General features: G+C 38.6%; 1 protein-coding gene and 1 long non-coding RNA gene across 22 annotated transcripts in view; one reads left to right on the top strand and one right to left on the bottom strand.

Moving 5' to 3' along the window:
• Positions 1-26,930, bottom strand: part of LOC128909100 (uncharacterized) — a 62,439-nt gene that overhangs the window by 23,456 nt on the left and 12,053 nt on the right. For 10 of the 20 annotated variants that reach the window (XR_008466237.1, XR_008466236.1, XR_008466232.1 and 7 more), the window contains exon 3: positions 725-803. The exons of 1 other annotated variant lie outside the window; for it this stretch is intronic. This is a non-coding gene — a long non-coding RNA (uncharacterized LOC128909100). Of the gene's footprint in view, positions 1-724; positions 804-1,179; positions 1,312-4,457; positions 4,514-7,360; positions 7,500-13,351; positions 13,467-24,866; positions 26,610-26,930 lie in introns of those variants that run through there. 9 more of the 20 variants (XR_008466225.1, XR_008466224.1, XR_008466229.1 and 6 more) reach the window with 9 other exon arrangements.
• The window catches only part of ABCC8 (ATP binding cassette subfamily C member 8), an 80,673-nt gene that overhangs the window by 47,003 nt on the left and 6,740 nt on the right, over positions 1-26,930 (top strand). For both annotated transcript variants that reach the window (XM_054200316.1, XM_054200318.1), the window contains exons 18-35: positions 1,130-1,165; positions 4,237-4,335; positions 5,197-5,281; positions 6,509-6,589; positions 9,162-9,299; positions 11,719-11,844; positions 12,548-12,647; positions 13,263-13,510; positions 14,511-14,671; positions 15,846-15,915; positions 16,613-16,770; positions 17,965-18,057; positions 21,713-21,815; positions 23,183-23,296; positions 23,938-24,058; positions 24,221-24,351; positions 24,896-24,974; positions 25,855-25,963. In XM_054200316.1, the coding sequence (XP_054056291.1) occupies positions 1,130-1,165; positions 4,237-4,335; positions 5,197-5,281; positions 6,509-6,589; positions 9,162-9,299; positions 11,719-11,844; positions 12,548-12,647; positions 13,263-13,510; positions 14,511-14,671; positions 15,846-15,915; positions 16,613-16,770; positions 17,965-18,057; positions 21,713-21,815; positions 23,183-23,296; positions 23,938-24,058; positions 24,221-24,351; positions 24,896-24,974; positions 25,855-25,963 (2,052 nt within the window). The remainder of the gene's footprint in view (positions 1-1,129; positions 1,166-4,236; positions 4,336-5,196; positions 5,282-6,508; positions 6,590-9,161; positions 9,300-11,718; positions 11,845-12,547; positions 12,648-13,262; positions 13,511-14,510; positions 14,672-15,845; positions 15,916-16,612; positions 16,771-17,964; positions 18,058-21,712; positions 21,816-23,182; positions 23,297-23,937; positions 24,059-24,220; positions 24,352-24,895; positions 24,975-25,854; positions 25,964-26,930) is intronic.

Here is a 26,930-nt window from a genome sequence, read left to right as displayed (position 1 = left end):
CCATCTGTTGGTAAGGTATTCTTACACGGAAATTATGTTTACCCAAAAAACATAGCTCAGCTTGGATTTTGGCAATAGCTACCCAATCAACTGAGACCAAAGCTTTCTGACACGATATTCATTTTAGTGTGGCACACAAATTTCCAGAATGGTAAACCTTGTAAAAGTGACAATCCTATCCCTGCTGAAGTCAGTGAGGACTTTGTTACTGAAATCAGCAGAGGAAAATGTCATATGATGTACCTTTTCTTGACTTATGCTAAACTGTGTGTTGTCTTCTGACCAGAATATTCTCTTGGTTCTGTGACGCAACAACTGTTCTACTACCGTTTCTTTAGATTTGTCAGCCTGTTCTCTCTCTTCTACCTTGTGTCTCAGACTTGTTACCTGAGTGTCAGACTGAGTCCTGCAAAACTTCTGCTCCCATCCATGTGTAGTGTAAGAGGGAGTTAATGACTCCCTCATGAGTAATGACTAAGCCTCATGGTAAAGAATACTTGGAAATCTCACAGTTCTTTCTGTATAGAAGAAAATGCAATTTCTGGGCCTAGTTAAAGTGAAACCGTTTGAACCCATTAAGATAGAAGAGAAATATGATCAGAATTAGACATTCACATGTTTGTTATGGGGGTGGACAGTAAACAGTAAGATAACATGCACAAAAGTATGGCAAGCATATTAAAAAGTAGGAAAGAATATCAGACCATATGAAACAATTACTTACATTATCCTAGGTTCTGGGAGTCCTAATTATGTCGGGTAAATGCTGTGGATACATCTGATGGTTCTGTTGCATTAGCATCCTGTGGGACATTTTTGGTGTTCTCAGAACAGAGGGTATTTTGAGCCAAAGTCTTGTGAGGTCTTCGGCATTTGCTCATAGATGTTGAATACTTTCTACAAGCTTGTTTAGCACTTCTGGAAACTGAAGCTTTAACCATACCTTTTTTCAGGTCAGTATCACGTAGTTCAGAATTTTAGCATACTTAAGAGAGTTTTATTTCTGTTATGCAGTCATTTAGTTGTATTTTTAATTATAGAATAGTGATAGTACTTTAAGGTATTATTTGCATTGTCTAAAATAATTGATTTTTAAACAAAACAAAACTCTTGTGTTTGTTTTCTGCAGCCCAGAGAGAGAATCTCCTGTTGACACTGAATTCAGGTACAACGCTTTAAAAAACAAAGGGAACCTCCAGCGATCCCTTCCAATCTCAGTCGTTCTGTGACTCTGAACATTCTTCAGAAGTGTCTGCACTTAATGAGTTGTTCCTCCTTAGAAGGCAAATGGGTTGTCTCTGCATGCAGCTGCTGCAAGATTTAGAAGTAAAAACAAGCAAGTGACTCTTGTAGTTTAATAACGACAAAAAAGTATGCTCCTCTGAATGCTCAGGACTGTCAATATCAGGATGTTCTTTTACCTACCATCAGCCTGAAAATAACAGAAGCATCTTTTTTTGTTCATGCAGTAATAGTATAGGACAGGATGGTACTTATTTCTGTCCTATCTGGAGAAAATTTGATTTTAAGTTGTTGACTGGTATTAGAAATTCATGAATTGTGCAAAATAATCAAGATAAAACTGTATTCAGCAATCCAAAACACACAGGAAAGGCTTTACAATGTATTATTTCCTTTACCATTATAATCATAACTTCATTGCATTTTAAGTGCATCTGTTTTCTTTTAAAAATCACCAACATTTCAGACTTGGTAGGCTTATTAAGCCACTGAGATTCATATACGAATGTTCCTTAACTAGTCTTATTTTCAGTGATCTTGAATGCGTACTGAGCCTACTGGACTTAATAAAATTAACTGTGAAGATAGAGTTAGACTAATAACTTTAAACAAACTTGACAATGTTGTTTCTGATTTTAAATTGATGATCAGGCTTGATCCTATATTAGCCAAAGCACAAGGAGCTCAGGGAAGTTTTTCCCTATTTATTCTAAGGTTGGATTTTGCTGTCTGCATCTTTGTGGTAATTGAGAGGCTATGGTCAGTCTATCTTGTATTATCAGAGAAAAAAAATACACTCCATTGATGAAAATACATATTTATGCAGTCCGGGGGTAGGAGGCAATTACTTCAACCTGCAGAATAAATTCCTCCTAAGTCTTTGTCTGCGAAGCCATTTGTTTGCATTCAGTCTTTTAAGTGTGAAACCTTAGGTAGGCTCAAGGCAGGCTTTGAGAGAAAGTGTTACACACTCCATTTCAGAATGTTTTGTTCTCTGGATTTGTGGCCACGTGTTTCTCACAGTTTCAGTAAAAGTTTTGTTTGATTGCCTCTTTGCTGTAAGAAACCCTATGGACATCCAATAGATTTCTCATGATCAAGCACTTGCAAGCGCTTTTTTGCTTATGTCAAAATATCATCTGATATATCACCCTAGTGTCAATTTGCAATTAAGATTGATTTAGAAGGGTTTGCTAAATTCTAAATCCGTAATGAATTTTGACAAGCTCCTTGCTTGTTCCCAGATTCCTTGCAGTAATTAATTCTCATCGATGGCCTAAAAGCAGAATGTAAGCCAAGCGTAAATAGTGTTCCCTGGTATTGTGCTGGTTCTCTGCATGCAGTGCATCTTACTGGCAGTGCCTGTATCTTCACTGAACAAAAAAACACTTTCTACAAAAGTTGTAAAGATTTCTTCCTCAAAATTTTGTTACTGTTTTTCAAAAAAATAAATTAGAACTAGCTTTTAAATTACATTGAGAATTAAGAGTAGCACAGTTTCAAGTAATGAAAAGGAGGGGAAGGGAATACATGTTCAACTTGGAATGCTCGGAGCAATTTTTTCTCAATCGTTGGGTTGAGAATTTCATACTAATTGAAAAATGCTTTCCCTCTTGGGGCAGAACTGAATGCTCTTTGAATTAGATTTTGGGACTGTGGGCTGCACTGCTTAGGGGATTTTCTCTGTCTTTTTTTCTTTTTTTTTTTTTTTTTGTGTCTCTGTTTCATTTTCTAATAAAGAGAATTCATAAAACATAATTAAATTCTAATGAGCCATCAGACGTCTGAACTTGGAAGCATGTTAGCAGGGTAGTGTAACTGTGTGTTCTTTCAGGTCATCAAAGAAAATTGGATCCTATAATGGCTTCTAAGCAAGCTTGGTGAAAGCCTGCAAAAATGAGCAGGGCAAGTGACCTTAACTCCTGATAAGAAAAGATAAAGCGCCTGGTGTATTTTGGCAGCTCATGGTTTGAACTGCATTCAGGTCCAACTAGAAAAAGGCTGCTGCAATGGCTGTCTAGCAGACAAAGGCTACGTTTGGGTGAGAGGACCTATCTTTTTTATTGGATTAACTGATATAACTGGAAAGAAAATAGATACACTTTTACACGTATGATCCCTCTTTTGGCCCTTTTCCGGAGAAATGGTGATATGTCAGTGAGTTTTCCAACAGTATCAGTTGCTCTAATAAAAAATGTTGCCTTTCTCCCAACTCTGCCTTACTGAGGTTTTTAGTGCGCAACAGCCGCAAAGCTACTTAACTAGTAGGCAGATACTTTTATTTTTAGATAGTAATAACAACAATAATAATCCCCATGAAACAAAATATGCATAGTGAGATCCTGTTGACATTGTTACATTATGGGGGAAATTCCACAGGGGGAAATTTAGCAAATATTTTTTGTTTGTGTTTCTTTTTTCTTGTCTTAAAAGACATAGTAAGATTGTGCCCATGGATACATATTTACTCTATGACTCAAGTTCTCTTCTTAGAATGGGGAAAATAAATGTGTTGGGGGGATTGCCTTTGTGGATGTGTGGAGTTGTTATTCTTTTTAAGCACCTTAAAAATATCTTTTTAGAACATCCCTCCTGAAATGTGTTGCCTAACTAGTGATCTGGTATACGTCTTTTTTTATTAGTCTATCCAAACAGAGCTGGGAGACAGTCATTGGTAATTTTCTTCCTGCCATCTGCGCTGCTCAAGAGGCAGCTTTACTGAGCTAGCCTCTCCAAAACCCACCACACTGCAGAAAAAGAGGGAACAAACTAAAATTCTGTTAAGTGAATAATTTCAGTATTCTGTTGGAAAGTTAGCGTCTTATGTATTTCCTTCGTGGGAGAGCTATTGGTTGTCCTAAAAAAGAAATGAAAGACAGCATGTTTGCAGACTTATTACCAGTTTCTTCGTTTACAAGAAAATGGTTTTCAAAAACACCTCCCGCACTGGTAAGCGGGAAACTCTGGGGGTTTGTTTTTGTTTTTTTTTTCCAGGAAAAGAGGATCAGTAGCATATGCATCGCAGAAGCCTTGGTTGCTCAATGCCACAGTGGAAGAGAATATTACATTTGAAAGCCCTTTTAACAAGCAGAGGTAAAAGGTTTCAGCACTGTTACATGCTTACATTTAACTTTTAGCTAAATAATGGAGCTGTGTAGGCCGCAATTCACACATGGGTCCCCATCTCCCTCTAGTAACAAACCTACTGCACCCACCTGAACGTGACAAAAGACCTCGAGTTCTGCGCAATCCCTCTTTGACCGTGTTTTTCCTGAAGGACACAGGGGACAGAGTTCGGTATTACTTGAACTTAAGTGTAGAGGTGTTTTAATTTCCAAGGGCCGTGTTTGTTTAGGGTGCAGTATTCTCTCCTTACACCTAATTGACTAGTTTAACCGTTTTAGAAGGGCATTAGCTGTTTGGGAGTGGGAATGTTGTTTATTACAGTTCCGGTGTTTTGTACATTGTGAAGGATTAATGGGCTGTCTTTTTATTCAGTATAAGTGCCCACCAAACAATCTGAAATATTTAAGAGTTAATTGCTGGTATTCCATCTCCCCTGCCCCTAAGAGAAGTGGTTGGCTGTGTATTCACATCCTACGCACATTTTTTGTCATCCTTGGATATTGAAACAAGAAACAGGCTCTGGGCATGAAAAAGGTTAAATGCTAAACAATAACAATGTATCATGGAAGAAGTTGTCCTTGTTTTGCCTAGTTTTAACTCCTAAATATTTTTAATTGGGAAGCAGACCTAAGATGCTTTTTCTTAGCTGAAATATTATTTACTTGCCTGTGACTGAAAGAGATCCCATTAGAACAATTAGTGGCTAACAAATATGTTTTCCGCTATGTGATTTTTCCAGCTGGTTAATTTTTGTTCCTCTGCAGGTAGGAAATGTGCTTCTTTAGCAGTATCTGTGTGGATTTTGCATTACCTTTTTTGTTTCCGCAGGTACAAAGCAGTAATTGATGCTTGTTCCCTCCAACCCGATATTGACATTCTCCCTCACGGAGACCAAACCCAGATTGGAGAGAGGGTCAGTAAACACCTACAGGCTTCTATTTTTGTTTTAAATATAGAGAGGGGTTTTTATTATTTTGTTATGTTCTTAAAATCTTACCGGTTATTTGGCAACAAAGGTAATCTTTTCGTTAAGTGTACATTTGGGTCATTAGTCTGAAAGCTCGTTGCTCGGTAAACATGGAAACACTGTCGTTTTATGTGAGATGCAATGATTTAAATGTGCTGCTATCAGAATGTTTGACTAATTCTGTGACCACATCTCAGATACCCTGACTTCACAGTGCATTTTTTGGTTTCTTTAGGAGTAACATAAAAATAAATCATTCATAGATTTGTAGAGCCCCTTCATTTAAAAAAGGGCAGGTGTTTAATCAATGGCAAACTAAGCTTTATCACATCAGGGAGGATTAAGGAGTGACAAGAAAGGAAACAGAAGTCACAAATTTGTACACAATTTACTGTGGTGTATACTGGCACTGTCACAAACAAACCAACCCCCCAAAACCACAACAAACCACCCCACACAAAGATACATTTAAGGGTACATTTCCATGTTCTAATCCCCACACTGGCTACCACAGTAATTTTACATGGATTAGTTCCTAACCCAATTCACTGTGTAGACAAACACATGTTTTTTGACAGAAGGAGGGAAGGGGAGGGGAGGTGGCAACTTTTGGCAGCAGTACTGGCTTACGAGAGTTTAAGGTGTTTGTGAAACTGCAGGTGGATCACAGGAAGGATAAGTAAGTTAGAGCAGGGGAGTAAGGGCCGAAAGCAAGTACAATAGCAGCCAGGTAATGTTCCCCTCGGCATGGTCTGACCTTGCAGCCAGCAGTTACTGATTACAGTAGACAATGGAGCTGATAGAGTATGACAGCATACGATTATAAAAATAAATAAAAATCAGAATACAGCCAGACTCATTTGGCTAATTTTTGAGTAGAAGTCTAGTTTAGACTGCCTGCACAATATCTGTGCCACCTACACCATTATGTCACCACAAACTACTCAACATTTCCCGTGCCTCTGGTATGCATGGAGTACAGCTCCAGACCGTGCTCTGGCTTTTCTGACAATTTGCGTACTGTGTCCCAGCTGAATTGCAGGCCCACACTTTTGAAAAATTTCTCTGGGTTTCTCTGTCCAGAAAGTCTTCGGTGGATAATCCGGTCAAAATATGAATATTGATTTGATGTTTTTATAACTGTGTGATTGTTTTTCTCCTGCTTATCTCCAGGGTATTAATCTGTCTGGAGGGCAGCGCCAACGCATCAGTGTGGCAAGAGCACTTTACCAGCAGACAAATGTTGTCTTCCTGGTGAGTAGGTGCCATTGTGTTTATGCTGCAAACAGGAGCACGAGGTGGAAGCATTTACAGTATTTCATGGGTAACACACAGAGAACATTGTGCTTCACTGAGCTAAGCCAAGCGTGCACTATTTTATATCCTTTGTTAGCTAGCCCGCAGGTAAGAAGCACTTTGCAAATGCTGCAGACACACAGGTAGATATTAGGATACAAATTGACATGCTGATGCTTCCCCTCTCAGTCTGTTGAAATTTCTGTTTGACCCTTGTGTTTATCTTTGGTACTAAGAAATTTAATAGTCTGAGCGGTATTCATGAAAATCCTAAGCTGTCTCGGGCCTAAAATTAATGTTGTCCTGTGTCTGGGGTGTTTCCTTTGTGCAGCAAACTGTCTTCCCACCCTGAACTGCTTGTGGCATATCCTGTCCCAACTTCAACAGAAGTGCTATGGAAAAAGGAGTGAGAGCAGGCTCTAAAAACAGTAGGTGGGAAAGCGGATGCATCCTACATACTCGCTAGTAGTGAGCTTGATGGCTTTCCAATTCAGGACTTCCTTCTTAAGCTCAGTTTTCAATGAGCTTTGAATCCAGCTGTTACGACAGCCAGACATGAATCACATGGGATTAGAAAAACTGTGCACGTTTAGAGGTCATCTCTCAAAGTCTGCGAGGTTACTTAGACCTTTCCCTGCAGGGGAATAGGGATAGGCTGGTCAATACGTGCTTGCTTCATGTGCAGGACACTTCCAGGCAGTGGGCAGAATGCAGAAGGGTAGAGAGCAGTTGGGTGACAGGTGCTGCAAGTCGGCAGATCCAGAATTGGGCTGTAACTTGGTTTTGTCACTTTTGTTCTTTTGTGCAGGACACTCAATAATCTTCTAATAGTAGCCGGTTCTCTTATAGTTTGATAATGTAAAAGTGCCTACAAATACATTTTTTGCCAGTTATTAATCTTTTAAAAATAATCAGGAATCCTATATGTTAGTATTTGCAAACACTCAGTTCTTCTAAGACTGATTTTGTAAACAAATGCTTATGAAAGCTCTCTCATGAGTGTACATATTGAATAACTTTTCATATTCCCTAAACTTCTTGTGAGCGTTGCAGATGTGAAAAAAGGTCATGTGATAATTCATTATGTATTTTATTCTTAATGACATTAATTCATTCAGCGTGTTTAATTTGGTTTCTATTTATTTGTTGGACTAGTCCTGGAGCATGAAGTGATTTTTTTTCAGGTGTCTTGTAACCAATGCCTCATTATAACTGTATATGGTGAGCGCCGCCTTCATAAACAGCCTCACCTGACTCCACAGTGCAATGTCGTGTTCTCTCACCTGGTATTTACTGTTTGCAGAAGCGCAGCGTTGCATGCGAGGAGGCTGGGCACAAACTCAGTGCTCAGAATGATGTTCAGGGCTGTGCCAGATCAGAAGAGTGCAGCAGTAAAGCTGACAACGTACATCCTTGCTCAGTGCACACGCAGTTGCGCACACGTTGTTGAGAATAAGTTCTGTATCACGGTCTGAAGTTACTGTGTTTCAAAAGCTCTGTGTTATGATCCTCTGACTTACTAGAATTTCAGTGTTCACATTTATCTTACTGTTGGTTTCAGATATTTTTGGTTTTTTAGAAACCAAAGTATCGTTGTGTGAAAGCAACAATACTGAAGTATCTAACGCAGTCACAATATAAATTGTTGCAAAATTGAAGGGAATAAAAGTTCAAATGGCTTTTCTAAAGCACTCACTTTTTTGTTTATACCTCTCCCTAACTAACTGGTGGTAACGATGTCACTCAGAAAGCAGAATTAATTCAAATTCAACCCTACTTTATCAGCAAACATCTGGACAAATGAAAACAAAATTTGATTTTTAACAAATCCTGCGTTTAGTGTTATATAATAGTATGAGAAAATATTACAGCCAGTATCAGTATGTAAGCAGAAATAGTAGATTTGTGATTCCATATAAATAGGTTTAAGTAAACAAGTCGTCCAAAAGATGGTACAGATTAGCTTATGCATAAATTAATTGCGTATAATTCATTGATTCAATAAGATAATCTAGGCTGTAAATCAAGCATCCGAGCAGAGTCATCAAACTGATCAATACTTCTCCTTTTGTAATTCTTTGTTAATAGAGTTTTGATTTATGGAATAAAAAAAAAATAATAATCAGAAGGCAGTTACGTACAAGAGAAATAAACATGTGCTCTTTGTCACTGTCCCTGGAGCAGTTGTGTGCCAGAGACACACACTGCTGCATTGTCTTGAGCCTGACAGAAGCAGTGTACTGTGGTTACGTGGGCTGCGAAACGCATCTGTTGGGAGAGGAGCAGTTCCCACAGAGCCTCAGGAAATCCTAGCGTTTACACAGCTGACGGTACTGTGTGTCTGGGCAGTCACTGCAAAAAGACAATTTGAGGTTTGTTGTTATGTAATTTAAGAAAACCTTTCCTCAGAATTTTGATCTGATGGCCTCTTTTGATTGTCTATATTGATCTAACTGGTATTAAAATCTGTCAGTTTCCTTAAATCCCAGAAATTCTGGCTCCAAAAGCTGACCTCTTTTCCTCGTGACAGGACGATCCATTTTCTGCACTGGATATCCACCTAAGTGACCATCTCATGCAAGAAGGGATCCTCAAAATGCTACGGGAAGACAAGCGGACCGTTGTGCTGGTAACTCACAAGCTGCAGTACTTACCCCACGCTGACTGGGTAAGAAAGCCCTTCCTGTTTTTTCTGAGGAGGCAAGGATGTGGCATGAATATGTTTGCTACAAACAAGGCTTTTGCTTCATCTTTCCACCAAGTGGTAGTTTAGTAAGAAGAGACATAATAAAGATCTTTTGAAAATTGGCCGGTGAGTTTGAGGTCCCATAATACTGGGATTCCCATCCTTGCACACCTAAATAGGCTGGATTTTCATAGAGCTGATACTTAATGCTCTCATGAAAGCAGGCTGCATTTAAAATATATTGAGTATCCAAAACCAAATTAGGAACGTTTTCTTCATTTTTTAATCTCAAAACAGTGAAATGTTTGAGTAACATATTTGCCGATGTCTGAGATGTTACTGGGAATTTGTCTGTGCTGTCAAAGCAAAAGGTGTTTTTATGGACATTGAGGTGCATGGAAATACAAGGAAAAAAACAGTATTTCCTTGCAGTTAGTACTAGTACACAATGTATTAAGAAGATTTTTACCCTTTGTACGTTGGCAAAATCTTAAGAAATGTGTAGTATTCAGTTGTTTTGTTAGGTTCCTTTGTTATATCTTGTAGTTTACAGGAAAAAATCAAGGTATGCTTTCTGTAAGAATTTGCAATTGCAAATGTCAAAGATGAAGGAAATCAAATAAGATAAGGTGGTTTGGTTTTTTGGATTTTTTTTTTTTTTTAGTTCATTAGTTCACAGTAGCCTTGCACTTAGTTCTCCTACATTTATCCAGCTACAACATCACAGGTCTTCTTGCCCACAAGGATTGATGACCGCAGTTATGGCTCCTAGCAGGACTTCTGCCTTGCTATAGGCTCTGCGAGCTGCAAACAGCAGTCTCAAGGAACAGTCATATTTCAACTGCTTCCTGTTCTTCATATTGTCTTGCTATAAAGTTGCACGTAGACATTAATCTTGTTCTGATCATGGTTTTGGTGGGCAGCATTTATCTTTTATGGTGTCTGCTGTGACCTTGTCCCTCAGTTGTACATCTTTAAGAATTGCTACTGTTCTCAACACAGTTCTGGTTTTCTGGTGGGCATCTCTCAGGATACAGGAATTTTCTGCTTTCTTCCCCTCCCTATGAGGTTCATCTTAGCTGCTTCTTTTTCAATTGTTATTTATTGGCATTTTGTTTAATATGCACAGCTGTGGCTTTGTATCAGTATGATCTTTTCCATTTTCTTATGAATGTCAGACCCATTTCTAGGTGTTTGTGTTTTATGAGATACTCTGAGAATTATTTTATTTTTATTATCGTCTAATTGGGTTTCAGTAATGTTTTATGAAATATACTCTTCCAAACAGCCTGTGAGATGGGAAGGATTTGTATTAATGAAGTTTGTAATTTAAAAATATTTATTAAAAAATAGTTCAGGTTTTTTTTCCTAAGCACAGGTCTCATTAAGCCTTCGCGAGTCTTACAGAATGGAGTGCAGCAGGAATACTTATTTTATTAATGAATTTTAAATATAAATATAATTTGAAGTATATCTGGTGTCCCTCCTAAATCTTCCTAGCAAAGTCCTCACAAGAATTCAAGGTCCAGCCCAATTACAGGTTTCCTGAATTAATTGACCACAAAAAGATCCTTTTTTGCTTTATTTTTTCCTTTCCTCTGGTGCAAATTCTTAGCAATAAGTGGAATAGATTATTTTCCCACCTCCTCACCCCTCACCTAGGGAAATTTCTGAGTTTCTAGGGAGACAGAAAAATAAATACTACATTAACTGTTTTCTAATGATGTCACGTGTGTTTACACTCCACACGCCTCATTTTCTAATTCTCCTTGTCAGATCTAAAGTGAAGGTAGTTACACTGTGTATATAATGTAGTTACACTGATATAAACCTGGAAACCACGCCTTTCAGACTTTGTCTTGCATACACTTTTTTTTTTTCCAAACCTTGTCCATTATTTATGCTTTTAAAAGCTTTAGGGGATTCAGATTCCCTAGCTTTTCCTTATCAGGTCCGTGATATCAAACAGACGGTGGAGCCAGCATGCTCATATCTAATTGCCTGAATGAGGGCAAGCCATGCTGTGCAGTGTGTTGCTAAAAGCCTTTTCCTTTTAGGAGGTAAGAGAACTCTAAAATCTTATCTTGCTAATGACTTGTATTTAGGAAGAGTAGTGCACTCTCCTGTCCGCTGACAGGGACCCCGTTCTTCTTTCTTACATAAAAGCAGCCTTCCTTTCCGAAAGCATGAAGTACAGGAAGTTTCTGGTTTTGCAGCATCTTGAGTAAAGGGGAAAGAGTTGAGAGATAACTTCACCGTCTTTTAAAATGACAGATTTGTTCACAGAAATATTCTTTATTTAAGAAAAATAGAAAATTCTGTCCAAGCTCAGGAACATAGCTTTAAAATAAAGAGAGATACATGGCTATTTGTCTCATGACTTGTGTTTCTAACTTTTTAGATAATTGCAATGAAAGATGGTAACATCCAGAGAGAAGGAACACTCAAGGACATTCAGAAATCAGAGACTGAGCTCTTTGAACACTGGAAGACGTTAATGAATCGACAAGACCAAGAGCTGGAGAAGGTTTTTGATGGGCAGGGCAATCGACATTTGCAAAAAATTTGACAGGTTTTTTTTTAAGGTTGAAAGCATTAGCAAGGATTGACATGCTGTGTGTGATTTCTCACTTAGTATGAATGTAGTATTACTGTTACCATTATTATTGATCTAGTAAGAGAAGTTCCTTCATCCGGACATCTCATGCTTCCTTGGTACTGTTGCCTCTGACCCATTCTTGTTAGTGAACTCCTATCAAAATATTCTTGTCTAAGGAGTATAAAATTGGGCCATTTTAGGGGAAAAGCATTGGTAGTGTGCAATACTAACAACTGCTTCTATAAATATGCCTGAATTTACTCATTGCATTGGGTAGCAGTTTTTCAAATGTGCATATATCAAGCTTTCTAAATCATTAACACGTTTTGTCTTTAATACTGCAACACCAGAAGAATGAGATATTAATCTTAGTTCTCTTTAATTCAGGGATACCTGTCCAAGTTAAGGTTCCAGGCGGGTTGGAATTGACAACCTGAAATTAATGTCAGATATCTAGTGTATGTCCTTTGGTTATACACAGAGGTAGCAAATCAATCACTTATGAGTGCCTGCTGTAAGATTCTCACTTTTATTTCTCTCTAATGTTCTGATTGGAAACAAGTTTTGTCACAGATAGTAATTTCTTTTATTAATTCTCTGGTTGAAAACACACAAATTGTCCCTTCTTTAGGAGACTATTATTGAAAGCAAAACTGTTTTGGAAAGAACGAATCTCCGAAGGACTATGTATTCCCGTGAAGCTCTGCTGAAAGATGATGAAGATGATGAAGGTAAAAGGGCACCCTTTGAGCCCAGTACCACTACATTACTGTTTCACAGTTCAATTATTTTAGAATGAATTAGCATAACTAAAACTGGCAAGAGAATAATCATTTTTCCATGTGGGTTGTGGTTTGTAAATGTGCTGTTTCCATTGATTTTTACCTCTGGACTACAGTGACTCCAAGCATACAGAAGTCACAGCTTCTTCCAAACTTTTGAGGGTTTTTTTCTTATACTTGATCATGATTTGATAATGAAAGAGGAATAATATTGAATAGTTTATGCTGTGTGAGCTTCCAACCTGTCAATAGCTAAGCACACTTGTTTAAGGTTTTACGTAGGAAAAAATTGCAATTAATTTTTATCAAGCCAGTACTCTTAAATTGCAAAAACATGGCTGAAGACATGGATTACCAAGTGCTAAGGTTTTTTGCGTCTTTTTAGCGTGCATTACTAATAACTTTAGCAGGCAAATACATGCATGCCTGAGCAGGCAATTTCACCTTAAAGCCACTCTTTACCCCGTATGTGATGACCTGTTTAGTAGCTGCCACTTGCCAGTCCCTATGAAAGGTGTGTACAAGTAAGTCAGTGTGGCTGTACTTTTTTCGTGCACATTGCAGAAGAAGTAACAGAAAGCGATGATGAAGACAACCTGTCTTCAGTGCTGCATCAGAGAGCAAAGATGCCCTGGAGAGCCTGTGGCAAGTACCTCAGCGCGGCAGGAATCCTCCTTCTGCCACTGCTGATTCTGTCCCAGCTGCTGAAGCACACAGTGATGGTGGCCATTGACTACTGCCTGGCGCGCTGGACCTCGGATGCCATTTCTGCAAAGACAGAGCTAGACCTGAAAAACTGCTCTCACTGTGAGGTATGCAATGCCTCGTTCGCCTTCCTCTTATGACTTAATCAGTGGTGACCTCCCACTGTCAACCTCTGCTCCCAGATTTGTACGTGATGTGCTATATTTCTTGGAATAGAGCCACTCTAGAGTATTTTGAAGCTTAATGCATTTTCAGGTACACAGTGCAATAAAAATAACAGTTAAGTTTTGTGCATTGTTTTCCTTTTGCTAGATTTATTGTATTTTCATCATCTAGCCGATATGCTAAACGATGGTCTCCACAGTAATTTTGGTATCATAGCTCTTGTTTCTTTTTCCTGTACTGTTGCATTCTTACTGCAAGTAGGGCTTTCAGGTTTTGTAAAATATGGAAAACACAGACTTTTAAATTTGTGTGTGTGTGGTGACTATGCTTCTTTGGTTGATTTTTATGTGAATTCCACATGGAACTGATCACAGTGTTACTTAGCAGGGTACTCTGTATGTATAAGGCAGTAGTGAAGGGATTTTGTTAGAAATGGGATTATTTTCTTTATTGGAATTTAGTGCCTACAAATAATCCACGTTCATGTTTGGGAGGTGCATGTAGGATTTCACTGGAGTCACGCTTTCATCTCTAAAAGATGCATTGTTGATGCTGGGTTTTAATATCAAACTAGCATTTCAAAATAAAAACCATTATATTCTGTACGTATTCAAAAAATAGACAAAAACAACAGAGCTATAATAAATACTTTGAAGATTTTTTTTTTCCCTTCAGATGAAATTATCAAATATATCTTTTCAGGAGGTTTTGTAGTATTCTGTTCTTTTAAATTTCTGATTACTTTTATTTTCATGCAAACACTCCTCTCTCCAAAGCATAACAAATTGTGGTTTAAGATGTTGAAAATCATTGGCAGTTTAATTTAGGGAGAAAAAAGGATTTACTCCTTACCTTTTTTCAGTCCTGTGTTTTGTGGTTTTGCAATAAATTTTAAATGTAACTTACAGGGAATAATTTTGTTATTCTTTCTTTGTTTCTTAGGATTTCAGCCATTCTCCATATTCAAAAGTCTTCAGCATTCTCTGCTGTCTTGGGATTGTATTATGTCTTGTCACATCAATAGCAGTGGAGTGGACTGGCTTGAAAGTCACCAAAAAGCTACACTCTGCTTTACTAAATAAAATTATTTTGGCCCCAATGAGGTATTCCTCTGATTGATATACAAATTATTTTGTAGTCATTTTGTGTTTCTTATTTCAAGGCAGTCTTCTAACTACAGTTTTTATTAAGAAGTGACTGTGAATCACTTTTTTTTTTTTTTTTTTTAATGTGTCATTGAAAATCACCAGGTATCAAACTACTGAGCAATTTTTTAAAATGGTACCCCGGCTGCTCAGGTTCCTAGACACCAGTCAAATGCCTCTCCTGCCTGATTGCCACTTTAGCGATTTACTTCCTTGCATGCTTAATTGCTCTTTGCTGTTTTTAATTAGGGAGAGAAAACACAATTATTGATTAATATGTTGTACAGTTCATTCATAGCATGCATCATAATCTTAATCATTGGAAATATTTACTGTCAGGCGGCGACTATGCAAGCCTATAAAAAATATAATGAGCCTAGACAAGTGTCATCACAGTCACCATTAGAGTACGCTGGGATGCACAGATACCGTAAAGGCCATTGTTGTCCTGTGTAAGTTTTTTTCCGCTAATGCATGAAAGGAAAGTTGTAGCTTGATTCAAACCTGCAGCTGTTACTGAACATTAGGAAAAATACCTTCTTATTTTTAAGCTGACTGTATTTGACCCAGAAATCATGGAGAAATAATATACATGGAAAACCTCAGAGTTTTTTTAAAAAAACTTTTTTTTCTGGAATAGAATTAGACTTCAGGTTCAACATGAGGTATGGAACAGTTAACAATTAGAAAGCAACAACGAAGTTTGTGTATTTGCGTATGCAAATGTAAAGAAAAGGTCTTTTAATATATTATTTGAACAGTTGTACTTAGTTACATATTTCTATTCCCAGAAAAATGCAAGACCTGCCATTTAACTTCGCTTGCATTTTTCATAAATTGAAGAGGCCTCAAATTGCAAATCTGAAAAGATTTATTTTTTTTAACTGTAATCATGTGATTTGCATAACTTAGGCAGTAGAGGGAGCTGGGGACATGCTTGCTGTTGTTGGGTTCAAGACTGCCATTTTTTTGGAAAGCCATGGTTACAGGGGAAAATGAGAAACTTTACTGTGGTTGTCAATTTATTTGCTTGTGCCTGTGATATGGTAGCTAGCTTAAGGAAGACAAAAAAAGAATTAAAACTATTCTAGTATCAGTATTGTAATCTTTCCCATTCCTTGTCTCATTTTAGGTTTTTTGAAACAACACCTCTGGGAAGTATATTGAACAGATTTTCAGCTGACTGCAATACCATTGACCAGGTACTACCTAAGTGTATTCAAGCTCCCAAGTTATTCTATCTTTCCCAGTCTGAAAGATTGGATTTTCATTTTTTATAGACTCATTTAGATGAATTTTACTGATGATGTATAATTTGACTACTGTATCAATTTGCATTATGATTTTCTAGGTTCAGAATGAATTCCTCATCTTAAATGCACATTGAAAAACCATTTATTTGATTAAGATGCCCTGTATAGAAAAGGGAAGCAAAATTAGATCAATAGTGATATCCCCAAGTTAAGAGAATCTACTTTTTAAAAAAGTGGGTAAACACATTCACTTGACATATATGAGCAAATGAAATGCGAAAAAGGCAAGTGCTGTTGCCCAAAATAGAAATGGCTGAAATTCAAATTATCAGTATTTACCCCAGATTGCACTGCCAGTTCATAGGATCAATGCAGACACTGAAATTATCTGTTGCATCCCATCTGTAATCCTCTGACATGAGGATTGTGGTCTGCAATGCAGACATGTGAAGCAGCCCCTCAGAAATCCCTTCAGGCTTTCCCAAATCCCAGCAGTCAATTCAGAACCGGGCCTGTATGCTTAGTGCTTCGAATCCTCACAATTTTTTTCCTTGTGTAAGTGTGAGAAAAGTAAATGAAATAATGCACTTTTAAACTTGATATGTTATGGAAGATTCTGTGTGTTTATTCTTCTTTATCTACACAGCACATTCCAGCTACCCTGGAGTGCTTGAGTCGTTCCACGTTGCTGTGTGTATCTGCTCTCGCTGTCATCTCATACGTCACACCAATGTTTCTCATTGCCCTGGTTCCCCTCGCAATCATGTGTTACTTCATCCAGAAGTACTTCCGAGTCGCATCACGGTAAGAGCATAAACCAGTATCACTCTGGCAGTAGAAACATCTTGCAGTGCTGGGGAACTTCTGGTTTAAATTTGGTCCTGTGAAAGCCATGGCCCTGTCTGAAAGTGAGCCGAATCCACTAGAGTGAAAATGTGTAATTTTACAAGTGCCTTTGTCTGCAGCTCTTCAGGCAGAACTTTTGGGAGGCATGAGCCAGGGTCTCTGTCCATGATCAAAGTTTCTTAGAGTTCACAAGACACAAAAACCCCAACTAGGTTCTGTCCTGGGTATGTCCAAGACAATGTGGTGACAGAACAGGGAAATTAATGTCTGCCTATCCAGGTGGAAGCGGAAATCTATAAAGCCAGGGAGAGGCTGGAGAATGCAGTAATAACCGTGGTGGTACTCCCGCCCATTAAAGATCCAACATGCAGAAGCATCCATTGTCTCTTGTTCTGGGTGCCTTTCAGTTTTTAACAAGTTGAAAAATTTTAGCCCTATCTGTGATTTTTGTCCTTCTACGGTCATACAGCTTTCCCCCCTCCCCAGTTGCGCTTGAGAAGCATTTGCAGCAATGCTGCATTTATCTGCTCATGTATGAGTGGATTGAGAGGGAGTCTGCAACCAATTTACTTGCTGCTGGAAGGAACTGAGTCTAAATAGAATTTCACCCCACATGTGCTTCCACTGATTTGATGACTAAACTAAAATTGAGAAGCACAACCTAATGATGAGTGCAGGCTCTCAGTTACTCTACTGTGTATGAGTTACACTGTTAGCTCAGTGAGAAGTTGTGTTGTCAACTGGAGATACAGAGGGGAGAGAGAAAAATTTGCATTTTGCCTTTTGCTTAACTCAAGCTCTTATTTGCAGTATCCCATTAAATTTATATTCAGCGCAGAGCCAGAATGATGTTTAAATGAACAAATAATTGAGTATAAGAAATAGGAATATAGCAGAAATGAGGGAAGACAGTAAAGGGAAAAGACCCATTCAGAACTCCAGCACCATTTGTGTTCAAATAGTAAAAGAAAAATTCTCCTGGGGTCTTCATTTGCTGCTCAGAGACATGCAGCACTGCTTTGCAATCTATCTGAACCTTCCATATATAATTACTGTGATGATTACTCCCTTTCAGTCCCTGGGCCTGTTTCAAGAGAATAACTGCACAACAAAACTGTCTTTTTACAAAATTCTTTTCATAACCCTCTCCAGGGACCTGCAGCAGCTGGATGACAGCACTCAGCTACCATTACTCTCCCATTTTTCAGAGACTGTTGAAGGTCTTACCACCATCCGAGCCTTCAGGTACAGTTTTTTAAGAAACATACATTACCTTAATTTTGATTCTGTTCTGCAATTATGCAGCTATAAGTAATTGTTATTTGGATCACCCGCAGAATCCAGAGTTCCCAAAACACTGGTAAGGGGGAACTCCAAAATACTGAAGAACTTTAAGCATTTTGCATGTGAAGGAGTTACTGTAGAAAAACAAGCTAACATGCGTCAGCTGCCCTGCAGTAACTCTCCATCCACTTGCGTGCAGCTCAAAAAAATACTTGTGGGCAAATGTGATTTAAGAAGCTAAATTAGCTTGCAATTACCACAGCGTGCAGTGTGGCATACTGTGTGCTTGGACAGTTTCCATGGAACAACTAATATGCACTAACTTGTTGTGTCAGAGTAATTTGTGTATGAGGCGATGTCCTGGTAAGATAAAGTGTGCATGCTAGTGACTTTAGAGGATACAATAGTACCCTAAGTTATTTTTCAGGTTGCTAGCTGAAAATGTGGTTGTTTATACTGATTTTGAAAATACACAAGCTGGAGACAGAGTCTGTTGTCACCTGTTTTGTTTCATTTTCTATTCTCATAAGCTCACAGGAGAGGAGCCCAGGAATACCTGATAACATGCCTGGGTTGTGTATCTGTGTTACAAAAATGGCAGTCACACTGGTGCTAGGAGAGGTAAAACTACTGGTGAGCTTACCAGCTGCTTTCCTTACATTAGTGCTATTCTTGTCTTTTCCCGGTTGACTCAAATGCAGTCAACTGTCTTCCACACCCATCTCTAGATGTCGACACTTCTTGTTGGTTAATTATTACTGTTACCATTCTACCTTTGAAATGGTAGTGCTTATTCTTCCTAACCTATAACGTTAATTTTATAATAGAAGTAATGTACAAAGTTACCTTTTCTTAAACTATTCTAAATAGGATATAAATAGCTCAATGAAAGAACAACCAATTTAAGAATTTGTTTCTTTTTGACTGAAGGTAACTTCCCGAAGAGTAGTAGAACAGCATAGTATTTTCCATTATTATTACTGTTACACAATAAGTGCCAACTTATTGGTACTCCACTTCAATAAGTGCCAATGAGTTGGTGCTTATTGAATTCATTAAGTGCCAACAGTGTTCTCTGGTTTGTAGCTATGTCTACGTTCAGTTTTAAGGAAATTCACTTCCTTTCTTAACTGCTTTTCTCATTTATCCATGTATTCTTCTACTTCATCAAGAGGATCTTAAGGGTATTATGGGTGTATATTTTCAGGTGTCGATACAATGAATAATATTTAATGCCATCTAGCTAATATCTTCCAATCATTTTGAGCATTCCCTCTTGATTCTTCCTGTCCTCTTGAAATGAATTCCTCCGTCAAAGAATTGTTTGGTGTCTCCTTTTTCTTAAAACCTGCAGTAACTGATGTGTGTCTGACCCAAGAGCCATGGGCATTCAGTAAGTTCTGTATTCCATCTGCCTGCCAGCCTTCAGCCTCAGCTGGTAACCTAGCTATTTTTAGGACTGTGTAGCTTTTCAGCTGCCTAACATATTAGCCGGAGTGGAGTTTAGACTTGCTAGCTTGAGCATCCCTAAAAATAACACTAATTCAGGAATCCAGTCATTAAGTTAGGAGGTGCCAGCTGTTTCTGGAGTGTCCTTACCCTTGGCAACTTTCCATCCTGCACTTGCTCAGAATGCATAAGGAAAGAAATGTACAAAAAATCCAGGGGGAGATCAGAAAGACAGCTACTGCTGCAACTATAAATACACTTTCAGCAGATGCCCTGGCCTGATTTATAGCTTGCTATCTGGCACTTCAGATTGCATTGGTGCTAAATAATCAATAAAATATAAATGTGAAGGCTTCTGCAAAGACTGGTCTGAGAGGCCTGGTAATCTGGGGACACTTTCTGAGCAGAAATTCTGATATTCCTGCAGTACTGCACCGACAGTAATAACTTTGCATCCCCATTCCACCTGCATACGCATGACTGGCTCATGATGCATACTTCACGTCTTCTAAGGCATATCTGCATCACGTAATACCTCATGGTATAGAGATATGAAAATTAAACGTGACTGAATTGATTCCAGAAGCAGCACAGCCGTCTCTGTATGGTAGGGCACCGAGGGTAGTTAGTTCTGAGGAAAGGCAGGGCTCGCTAGCTCTGTCACTGCGTGACGCTAATGCTTGCTTTCAGGTACGACCATTCTAGGCTATGCAAACACACCAACACGCTCGGAGCCAGCCCAGGCCATTCTCCATTGCACATAGCAGACATGTCTCTCATGTCTCGGCACGTGGCTAAGTTGTGAACAGCTAAATTATTTCCACAAAGTGGCACATATTTCTTTTCCTCAAAAGCGTAAATTATTTATGTGAAGTGATAACTTTATTATACTATACTCAGAAGAAAGATTAAGATACTCTGTAGTGAACAAATTTGAAAGCTTCTCTAAGCCATGTACTTCATACTTAAACAAAACATTGTCCTGTCTTTCTCTTATATCAGTATAAGGAGAGCTGAATTTATAAATAAGCAGTGCTTGTTGCAGCCATAATGGCTAAATTATATAAATAGGGTAAAGTTTTGTAGGGGGAGATCAGCAATTTTGTTAAACTTGCTAATGAAATAAAGGGGAAAAAAAGGCAAGTTTTGGGTGCTTAAACTAGATCCTCAGGTCTTCAAGCTCTGTTGCTACCCTGGAAAAGGCTTTTGTGCCAGACTTCTTTATTATTAACACTTTATTATTAACATCACATTAAGTTAGACCTATACAAATAAATATACGCAGCTAAAAGGGCTGACTGGCTGACTTGCATGCTTGCCGAGATCCCAGTCTAAATAGGTGTAGCAGGGAATCATTTTCCGTATCTGCAAAATTCAAGGCAGAACTCATTGATGCAGCTATTCTGATGAGTGGCTGCAGATCCACTATAATAAACTGGTTTGTTTTTCTTGTTTTGTATTCTGTGGCTAATTCATTTGGTGGGAGTGGGGGGGACACACCACCACAGTTCTTTCCATTCTATTACTTTTTGTTGGACCATGTGCTTGGACTTCTGTTTTCCAAAGTGCTCCATTTGAATAGTGATAAGGACAAACAAGTTTGTCTAACGCTGGAGCTACTATGACTGGAGGTACTTGGAGTTTATACTTTATGAATTGTTACAATTTCTAGGCACTACAGTAATATAAATTTTAAAACTTGAGCTTATATGATTAAGTGAGAAGAGGAACTGCATTCTACAGCATTAATACTTCTTTTCACAAGTACATGCATGTATTATTTCTCTCCTGTATATATTTTTAATTTTTTTCATTTCAGATTTGTCTTTCTCACCATTACTATGTAATAAAATACATTTAGAAAATGCCCAGTGTGATCCAGAAGTCCCATATAGAGTTTCATCAATGCAATAACATCCATTTACTCCTGAAGATACCGTACAAATACAGTTTGCATGTGTAATACAAGTCTACAGACGATGTCACACTGAACTATTGATAGGCTGATTTAGAACCTGTGTCAAATTGTCCATGAGCATATACACCCAGAAATTAAATTTTACTTTCCATTTTTCCAAGTCTTCAAGGCCTGACACTTTTTTCCTTTTTTTTTTCCTTTTCTTTTTTCTTCTTTCTTTTTTCTTTTTTTTTTTTTGTTTTTTTTTAGGTATGAAGCCAAATTTCGACAAAAACTTCTTGAATACACAGATTCCAACAATATTGCTTCCCTTTTCCTTACAGCTGCCAATCGCTGGCTGGAAGTCCGAATGGCAAGTACATTATTTTTGTGTATACACAATGAATTTACTTGACTTCATTCCAAGCAATCTGGTGAGGCATCCAACAGTTATCCAGCCCCATCTGGGGTTTGAAGCTGTACCTTTACCCTTTATATCTATATCTCTCCATCTGTAATGAACATGTGCCCAACCCATCCTGGAAACTGAATGGCGTACGAATTTTCCACATAGCCTGCAGCTGTTTCTCCAAGACAAGAATAGTTTTTATAGGTCACATTGACTCCTCTGTGTGTAAAGAGTGATCAGAGCTGGTTGAGCTGTGCCACCAGCCGGGATGCATAATGGGCCTGTGTTAGTCAGTGTCAGCAGGCCTTTGCCTTGTGGCTCCCCAGGAACATTTCAACATCTATAAGCAGGTTTGTGCCTGGTTTTGGGTCACTAAAGAATGCCAAAGATATTCATATACCCGTTTCCACAGTAAATTTGCCTTATTAAAAATAATTCCCTAAGAAGCAAATCAGGAATTTTACATTGTGGATGGTGATATTTGTATCAGACTTTGTTAGATACAGGTGTAGTACTGCTGTTGGGTTAACATGGGCTCCTTTTATATGGGCTAAACATATGTTAACTTATATTTCGTGTCACGCTCTATATCCCCATTTTGGACTACATTTTACCTGGTATGTTTTACTACTTAAATTCAGATATTGAGATGACTTAAATAAAATGTTATTACCCTTTCATATGTTCAGTCCTAGAACATATCTGAAGTCCCTAATTCCGATCAATGCTTGTATCACTAAACAGTACAAACATAAATGAATGACAATTTCTCTCATACAGAGTTTGTTTTCTAGTCTGTTACATAATTTTACTCAAAGACTTGTCTGTGGGAAGTCAAATCACTAATGATTTAAATTAAAGCCAAAAAGCCCATCATGGGTAGACACAGTCCAACTAATAGATACATGCTGTGCAAGAACAACTTGTTTCAACAAATACAGATGGTAGCCACCCAGCAGTCAATCATCAGCTGCAAAGAGGATCCGCTCACAGAGTGGATCACATGAGCATTTCCCTCCTACCCCAGGTAACATCAGCTGCACGGTTTCAGCCACCTCCATTACATGCTTATGATATCTGTGTTGACTTCTACAGAAGAAGATAAAGGGTGTTGGTACAACTCCTTCTGTCTACAACAGCGTTTCCAAACAGCACGCTCACGCTAACAGCAATGAGAATGGGTTCCTAGGCAGGGTCTATATGGAGTTATGTGTTGTTTTCTGCTTGTATTTCAAACTGTACAATGGGTTTGTTATTTGGTATGCAAAGTTATAAGAATGTTTTAATCCTTTGTAGACTTATAGTGATGGAGCTTATTCATATTCCTTCAGGAGTACATTGGAGCATGTGTGGTACTCATAGCAGCTGTCACTTCTATTACCAGTTGCCTGTATAGGAAACTCTCTTCAGGACTTGTAGGCTTGGGACTAACCTATGCGCTTATGGTAAGAATCTCAAGACCCTTTTTGTCTCTCCCAAACATTTTTTTTTGTAATTCTTCAGGCACAAAGATGAACAGGAAGATCGAAGGTGTCTGTACATCTATAGTGGGTACTGTAACATCATTGAAACCATGTGTTAAATTCAGTTCACATTCAATGGCTGACATATTTGAGTGTATGCTTTCTTCAGTTTTTAGATAAAATATTCATTGAAATGCTAGTTCAAATATGTCAACAAAACATGGCCAAGTTGCATCATATTTTTTACGTTGTCTTTCATTGTGAAGAATGTTTTTTCAGTGCATCAATGGTAATTATGCCCTGGTACATCATTCTAGACTGCCAAACCTTAAATTAACAAGATTATGTCTTTTCACCTGTCTTTACTGTTCCCCTCCCTCTTTCCGGTTGGTGTAGATCAGATCCCCATAGTATCAAAGTATCTGTATCTGTGCACTGCAGTTAGGAGATGTAACCTTTAGTCACTGTTGTCACCCTGTTGATATGTGCCACACAGTTCATTCACAACGTCAGCTTATGAAGGCTGAATGAGTATTACTGTGGAGGAATATAAACTGCATGCTGGTCAAATGTTGCAAACTACTAAAAATCTGGAATTTAGTAGTGTATTTGCTTTACATCAGGTGTCTAACTATCTGAATTGGATGGTTCGTAACCTGGCTGACATGGAGATCCAGCTGGGTGCAGTGAAAAGAATCAATGGCCTTCTCAAAACAGAAGCTGAAAATTACGAAGGGCTCCTTTGTAAGTGCAGTTTTGTGCAGCATGCAGAAAGAGCTTGCTGAAATTTTAATGATTTTGCAGTGTATTACCATGAAAAACATAGTAAATCACTTAATGAGCTGATTAATTTATTATGAGAGGGTTAATTTTTGGAGTTCTTTTTCCCCTGTGCTCCTGGTACAGCTCCCTCACAGATTCCCCAGAACTGGCCAGACAGAGGGGAGATCCAAATCCAGAACCTCAGTGTCCGATACGACAGCAACTTAAAGCCAGTGCTAAAGCATGTCAATGCCCACATCTCTCCAGGACAAAAGGTAAAGAACTGCAGTGATTCTGAGAAACTCTTTAGACTAGCACATCATAGAAATCACAAAGTTGAAAAAACATACCGCAGTATGTTTTGATGACTGAATTACAGATTTTTTTTCTCTAAAAGAATGTAGTGTACTGGAAAGGAGTCTGTGGGTTTCTTAGTTTGGTGTGTTTAGGCATAGGTTAGAGTGAGAAGTTAAACTACACACCACTTCTCGGTATCCCAGTGCCCTGCTGTCAGCACACAGTGCCAAAAGAAGCAACAGTGACCTCTTACTGCGTTAGACCTACTTTCCATCATTCCCATGTGGCTCTCTTGCCTTTATTCCCATTGTTGTCACTCTCCTGTTGTTCCTGTACATAGGACTGGCCTTGATTTGTCCCTAAATGCTCAGACCCCTAAAGGTACAGAGTGAACTGAACTGTCTGGAGGACATGAGGATCATGTGGATCAGAACAGCTCCTCCATCTACTCATCTTAAGTGGCAAATACAGACATTATCCATTTTTTGCTCACCTGATGTTCATCTGATTTCTGTATCACAGATTGGGATCTGCGGCCGAACAGGCAGTGGAAAATCTTCCTTCTCTCTTGCATTTTTCAGGATGGTTGACACTTTTGAGGGTAAGATTACCTTTTTTCATATTGGTCAAGCTTAGCTCCTGAAGGCGCTTTGATAGTCGTTTTCTTAACAGCAGCAGCTCTGAGGTGTGATTTTTGAATCTGCAGGACACGTTCTCTGGTCTTGTTTAAATACAGCATCATCTGTCATGTAACAGCTATTCCATTGATAAGCTGGATCAATAAAAATTCCACTTGACAGAAGCAAAAGTCCTTTTGTTCTGTTAAATCACAACAGTAGGAGCAAACCATAAAAGGGGAAGGTGTTCAAGTACAATGAAGGATCCACGCACCAGGCATGGATAGGACCCACTGGGCCCAGAAAATTCAGCAACTGGGGATTGCAGTTTGGCATGCTGCCCTGGGATTTCCTGCCATATTTCCTGCTATGTGTACCACAGCCATGTACCTCATGGAGTGTCTTCCTATGCCTCTCAAAAAATTTTAGCCTCAGTTTCCCAGCCACATCGCCCACAGGACCCTTACGCAGAGCCAGACAGTTGTGTTTGGTGATAAAATTTCAAAGCATTCAGTAGTAATTAGGCTTTCTGAAATGCTTGTTCCCCCTGGTAACTAGTTCCTGATTGAAGTAACCTCCTGTTTTTCGATAGATATTCAGTAATGGTCAAGCAGAGAAGTAGTGTGTCTAATCATTCATAAAATATTACAGGTATACTTCGTATTCTTCCCAGTTGAGGCTTAGTCTCAAGACAATTATGTTTGCTGCTTAACCAAAACTTGTTTCATTAGTGAATGCAGGGATACACAATTCAAGGCCTGTTCCTGCTGTATGCATTGCAAGCTGAAAGTGCGCCATGTCTTTGCCAGCAGCTGTGTGGCATGATAAACAGTCTAGCAGACTATCCGTTTTCTTTTTGAATAGGAAGGATTATCATTGATGGTATAGATATTGCTAAGCTTCCCTTACAGACGTTGAGATCCAGGCTGTCAATCATTCTCCAAGATCCTATTTTATTCAGCGGAACAATCCGGTAAGCATTAAGTACCAGCAATAAAAACAATATGACTTATATGCCATTATATATTATAATTATACCATATAATGATTTTTACAGAATTGCTGATAGCAAACTGTTCGATTCTGTTCTTCTCAGTTGAAGTAGGGAGGATCACTGCCTTCTGTCTGTGCTTTTTACCCACCACTGCCAGACTGCACCTTCCCAGTGCCTGAGCCTGGTCAGCACGCTATCAGCAGAAGGCATCCTGTGCCTGGGAAGTAGTGAAAGTCACTATTTATTTCTCCAGGATCGAGTAATCAGTTTAGCTTACTGATCAAATACCTGTAACTACACAGCACTTCTTGAAACCTTCTTTCTCCTGCATCTATTTTCATCTGTCTACCTTAAAACAATGAGATGGAAAAAAGGCAGACTAAAAAACCAATGTAGAAAAAAAGGAAGCAATGGAACAATATGAGAAGTACTGGGGGAGGTCTGGGGTATTTTATCCTGGAGCCTCTTTTCTAGAGCCTCTGGAGCCTCTGTTGCTTTTCTAGTCTTTGAGATGTTCTTTCATCTGTGAGAATTCTCTTTCTGTGAGAGGACGATGCAGTAGAATCAGTGGCAAAATGCTCCATAGTTTCCAACAAATGTCCTTCCCTATGTCTGTGGCATATACCTTAGAAAGGAACAGTACAATCCTCAGTGCAGTTACATCACCTGCAGTTACAGTTTCTACATAAAAGTCATTACAGTTCACTGAAAATGATACAGGCTTCCGTGTTTTGCCGACTCCACACTAATACAGTTTCCAAGATTATCTCCTGAACTTGCCTGAATAGAGCGTGATTCATTCATGTCAGAAGATGAGGTACCCCATACCTTTGTTTTATTAATTAAACTATTAAAAAATTTATTTAGGTCAGCATTGGTCATTCATAGCACGTACAATAGGAGTAAAAAGTAAAAATAAAAAGTTTTACGCACCACTGAATCTTTT

The sequence above is a fragment of the Rissa tridactyla genome, chromosome 4, assembly GCF_028500815.1.
Source record: "Rissa tridactyla isolate bRisTri1 chromosome 4, bRisTri1.patW.cur.20221130, whole genome shotgun sequence".
In the NCBI taxonomy this organism is placed as follows: domain Eukaryota; kingdom Metazoa; phylum Chordata; class Aves; order Charadriiformes; family Laridae; genus Rissa; species Rissa tridactyla.
This window is presented reverse-complemented; position numbering and strand designations above follow the sequence as displayed.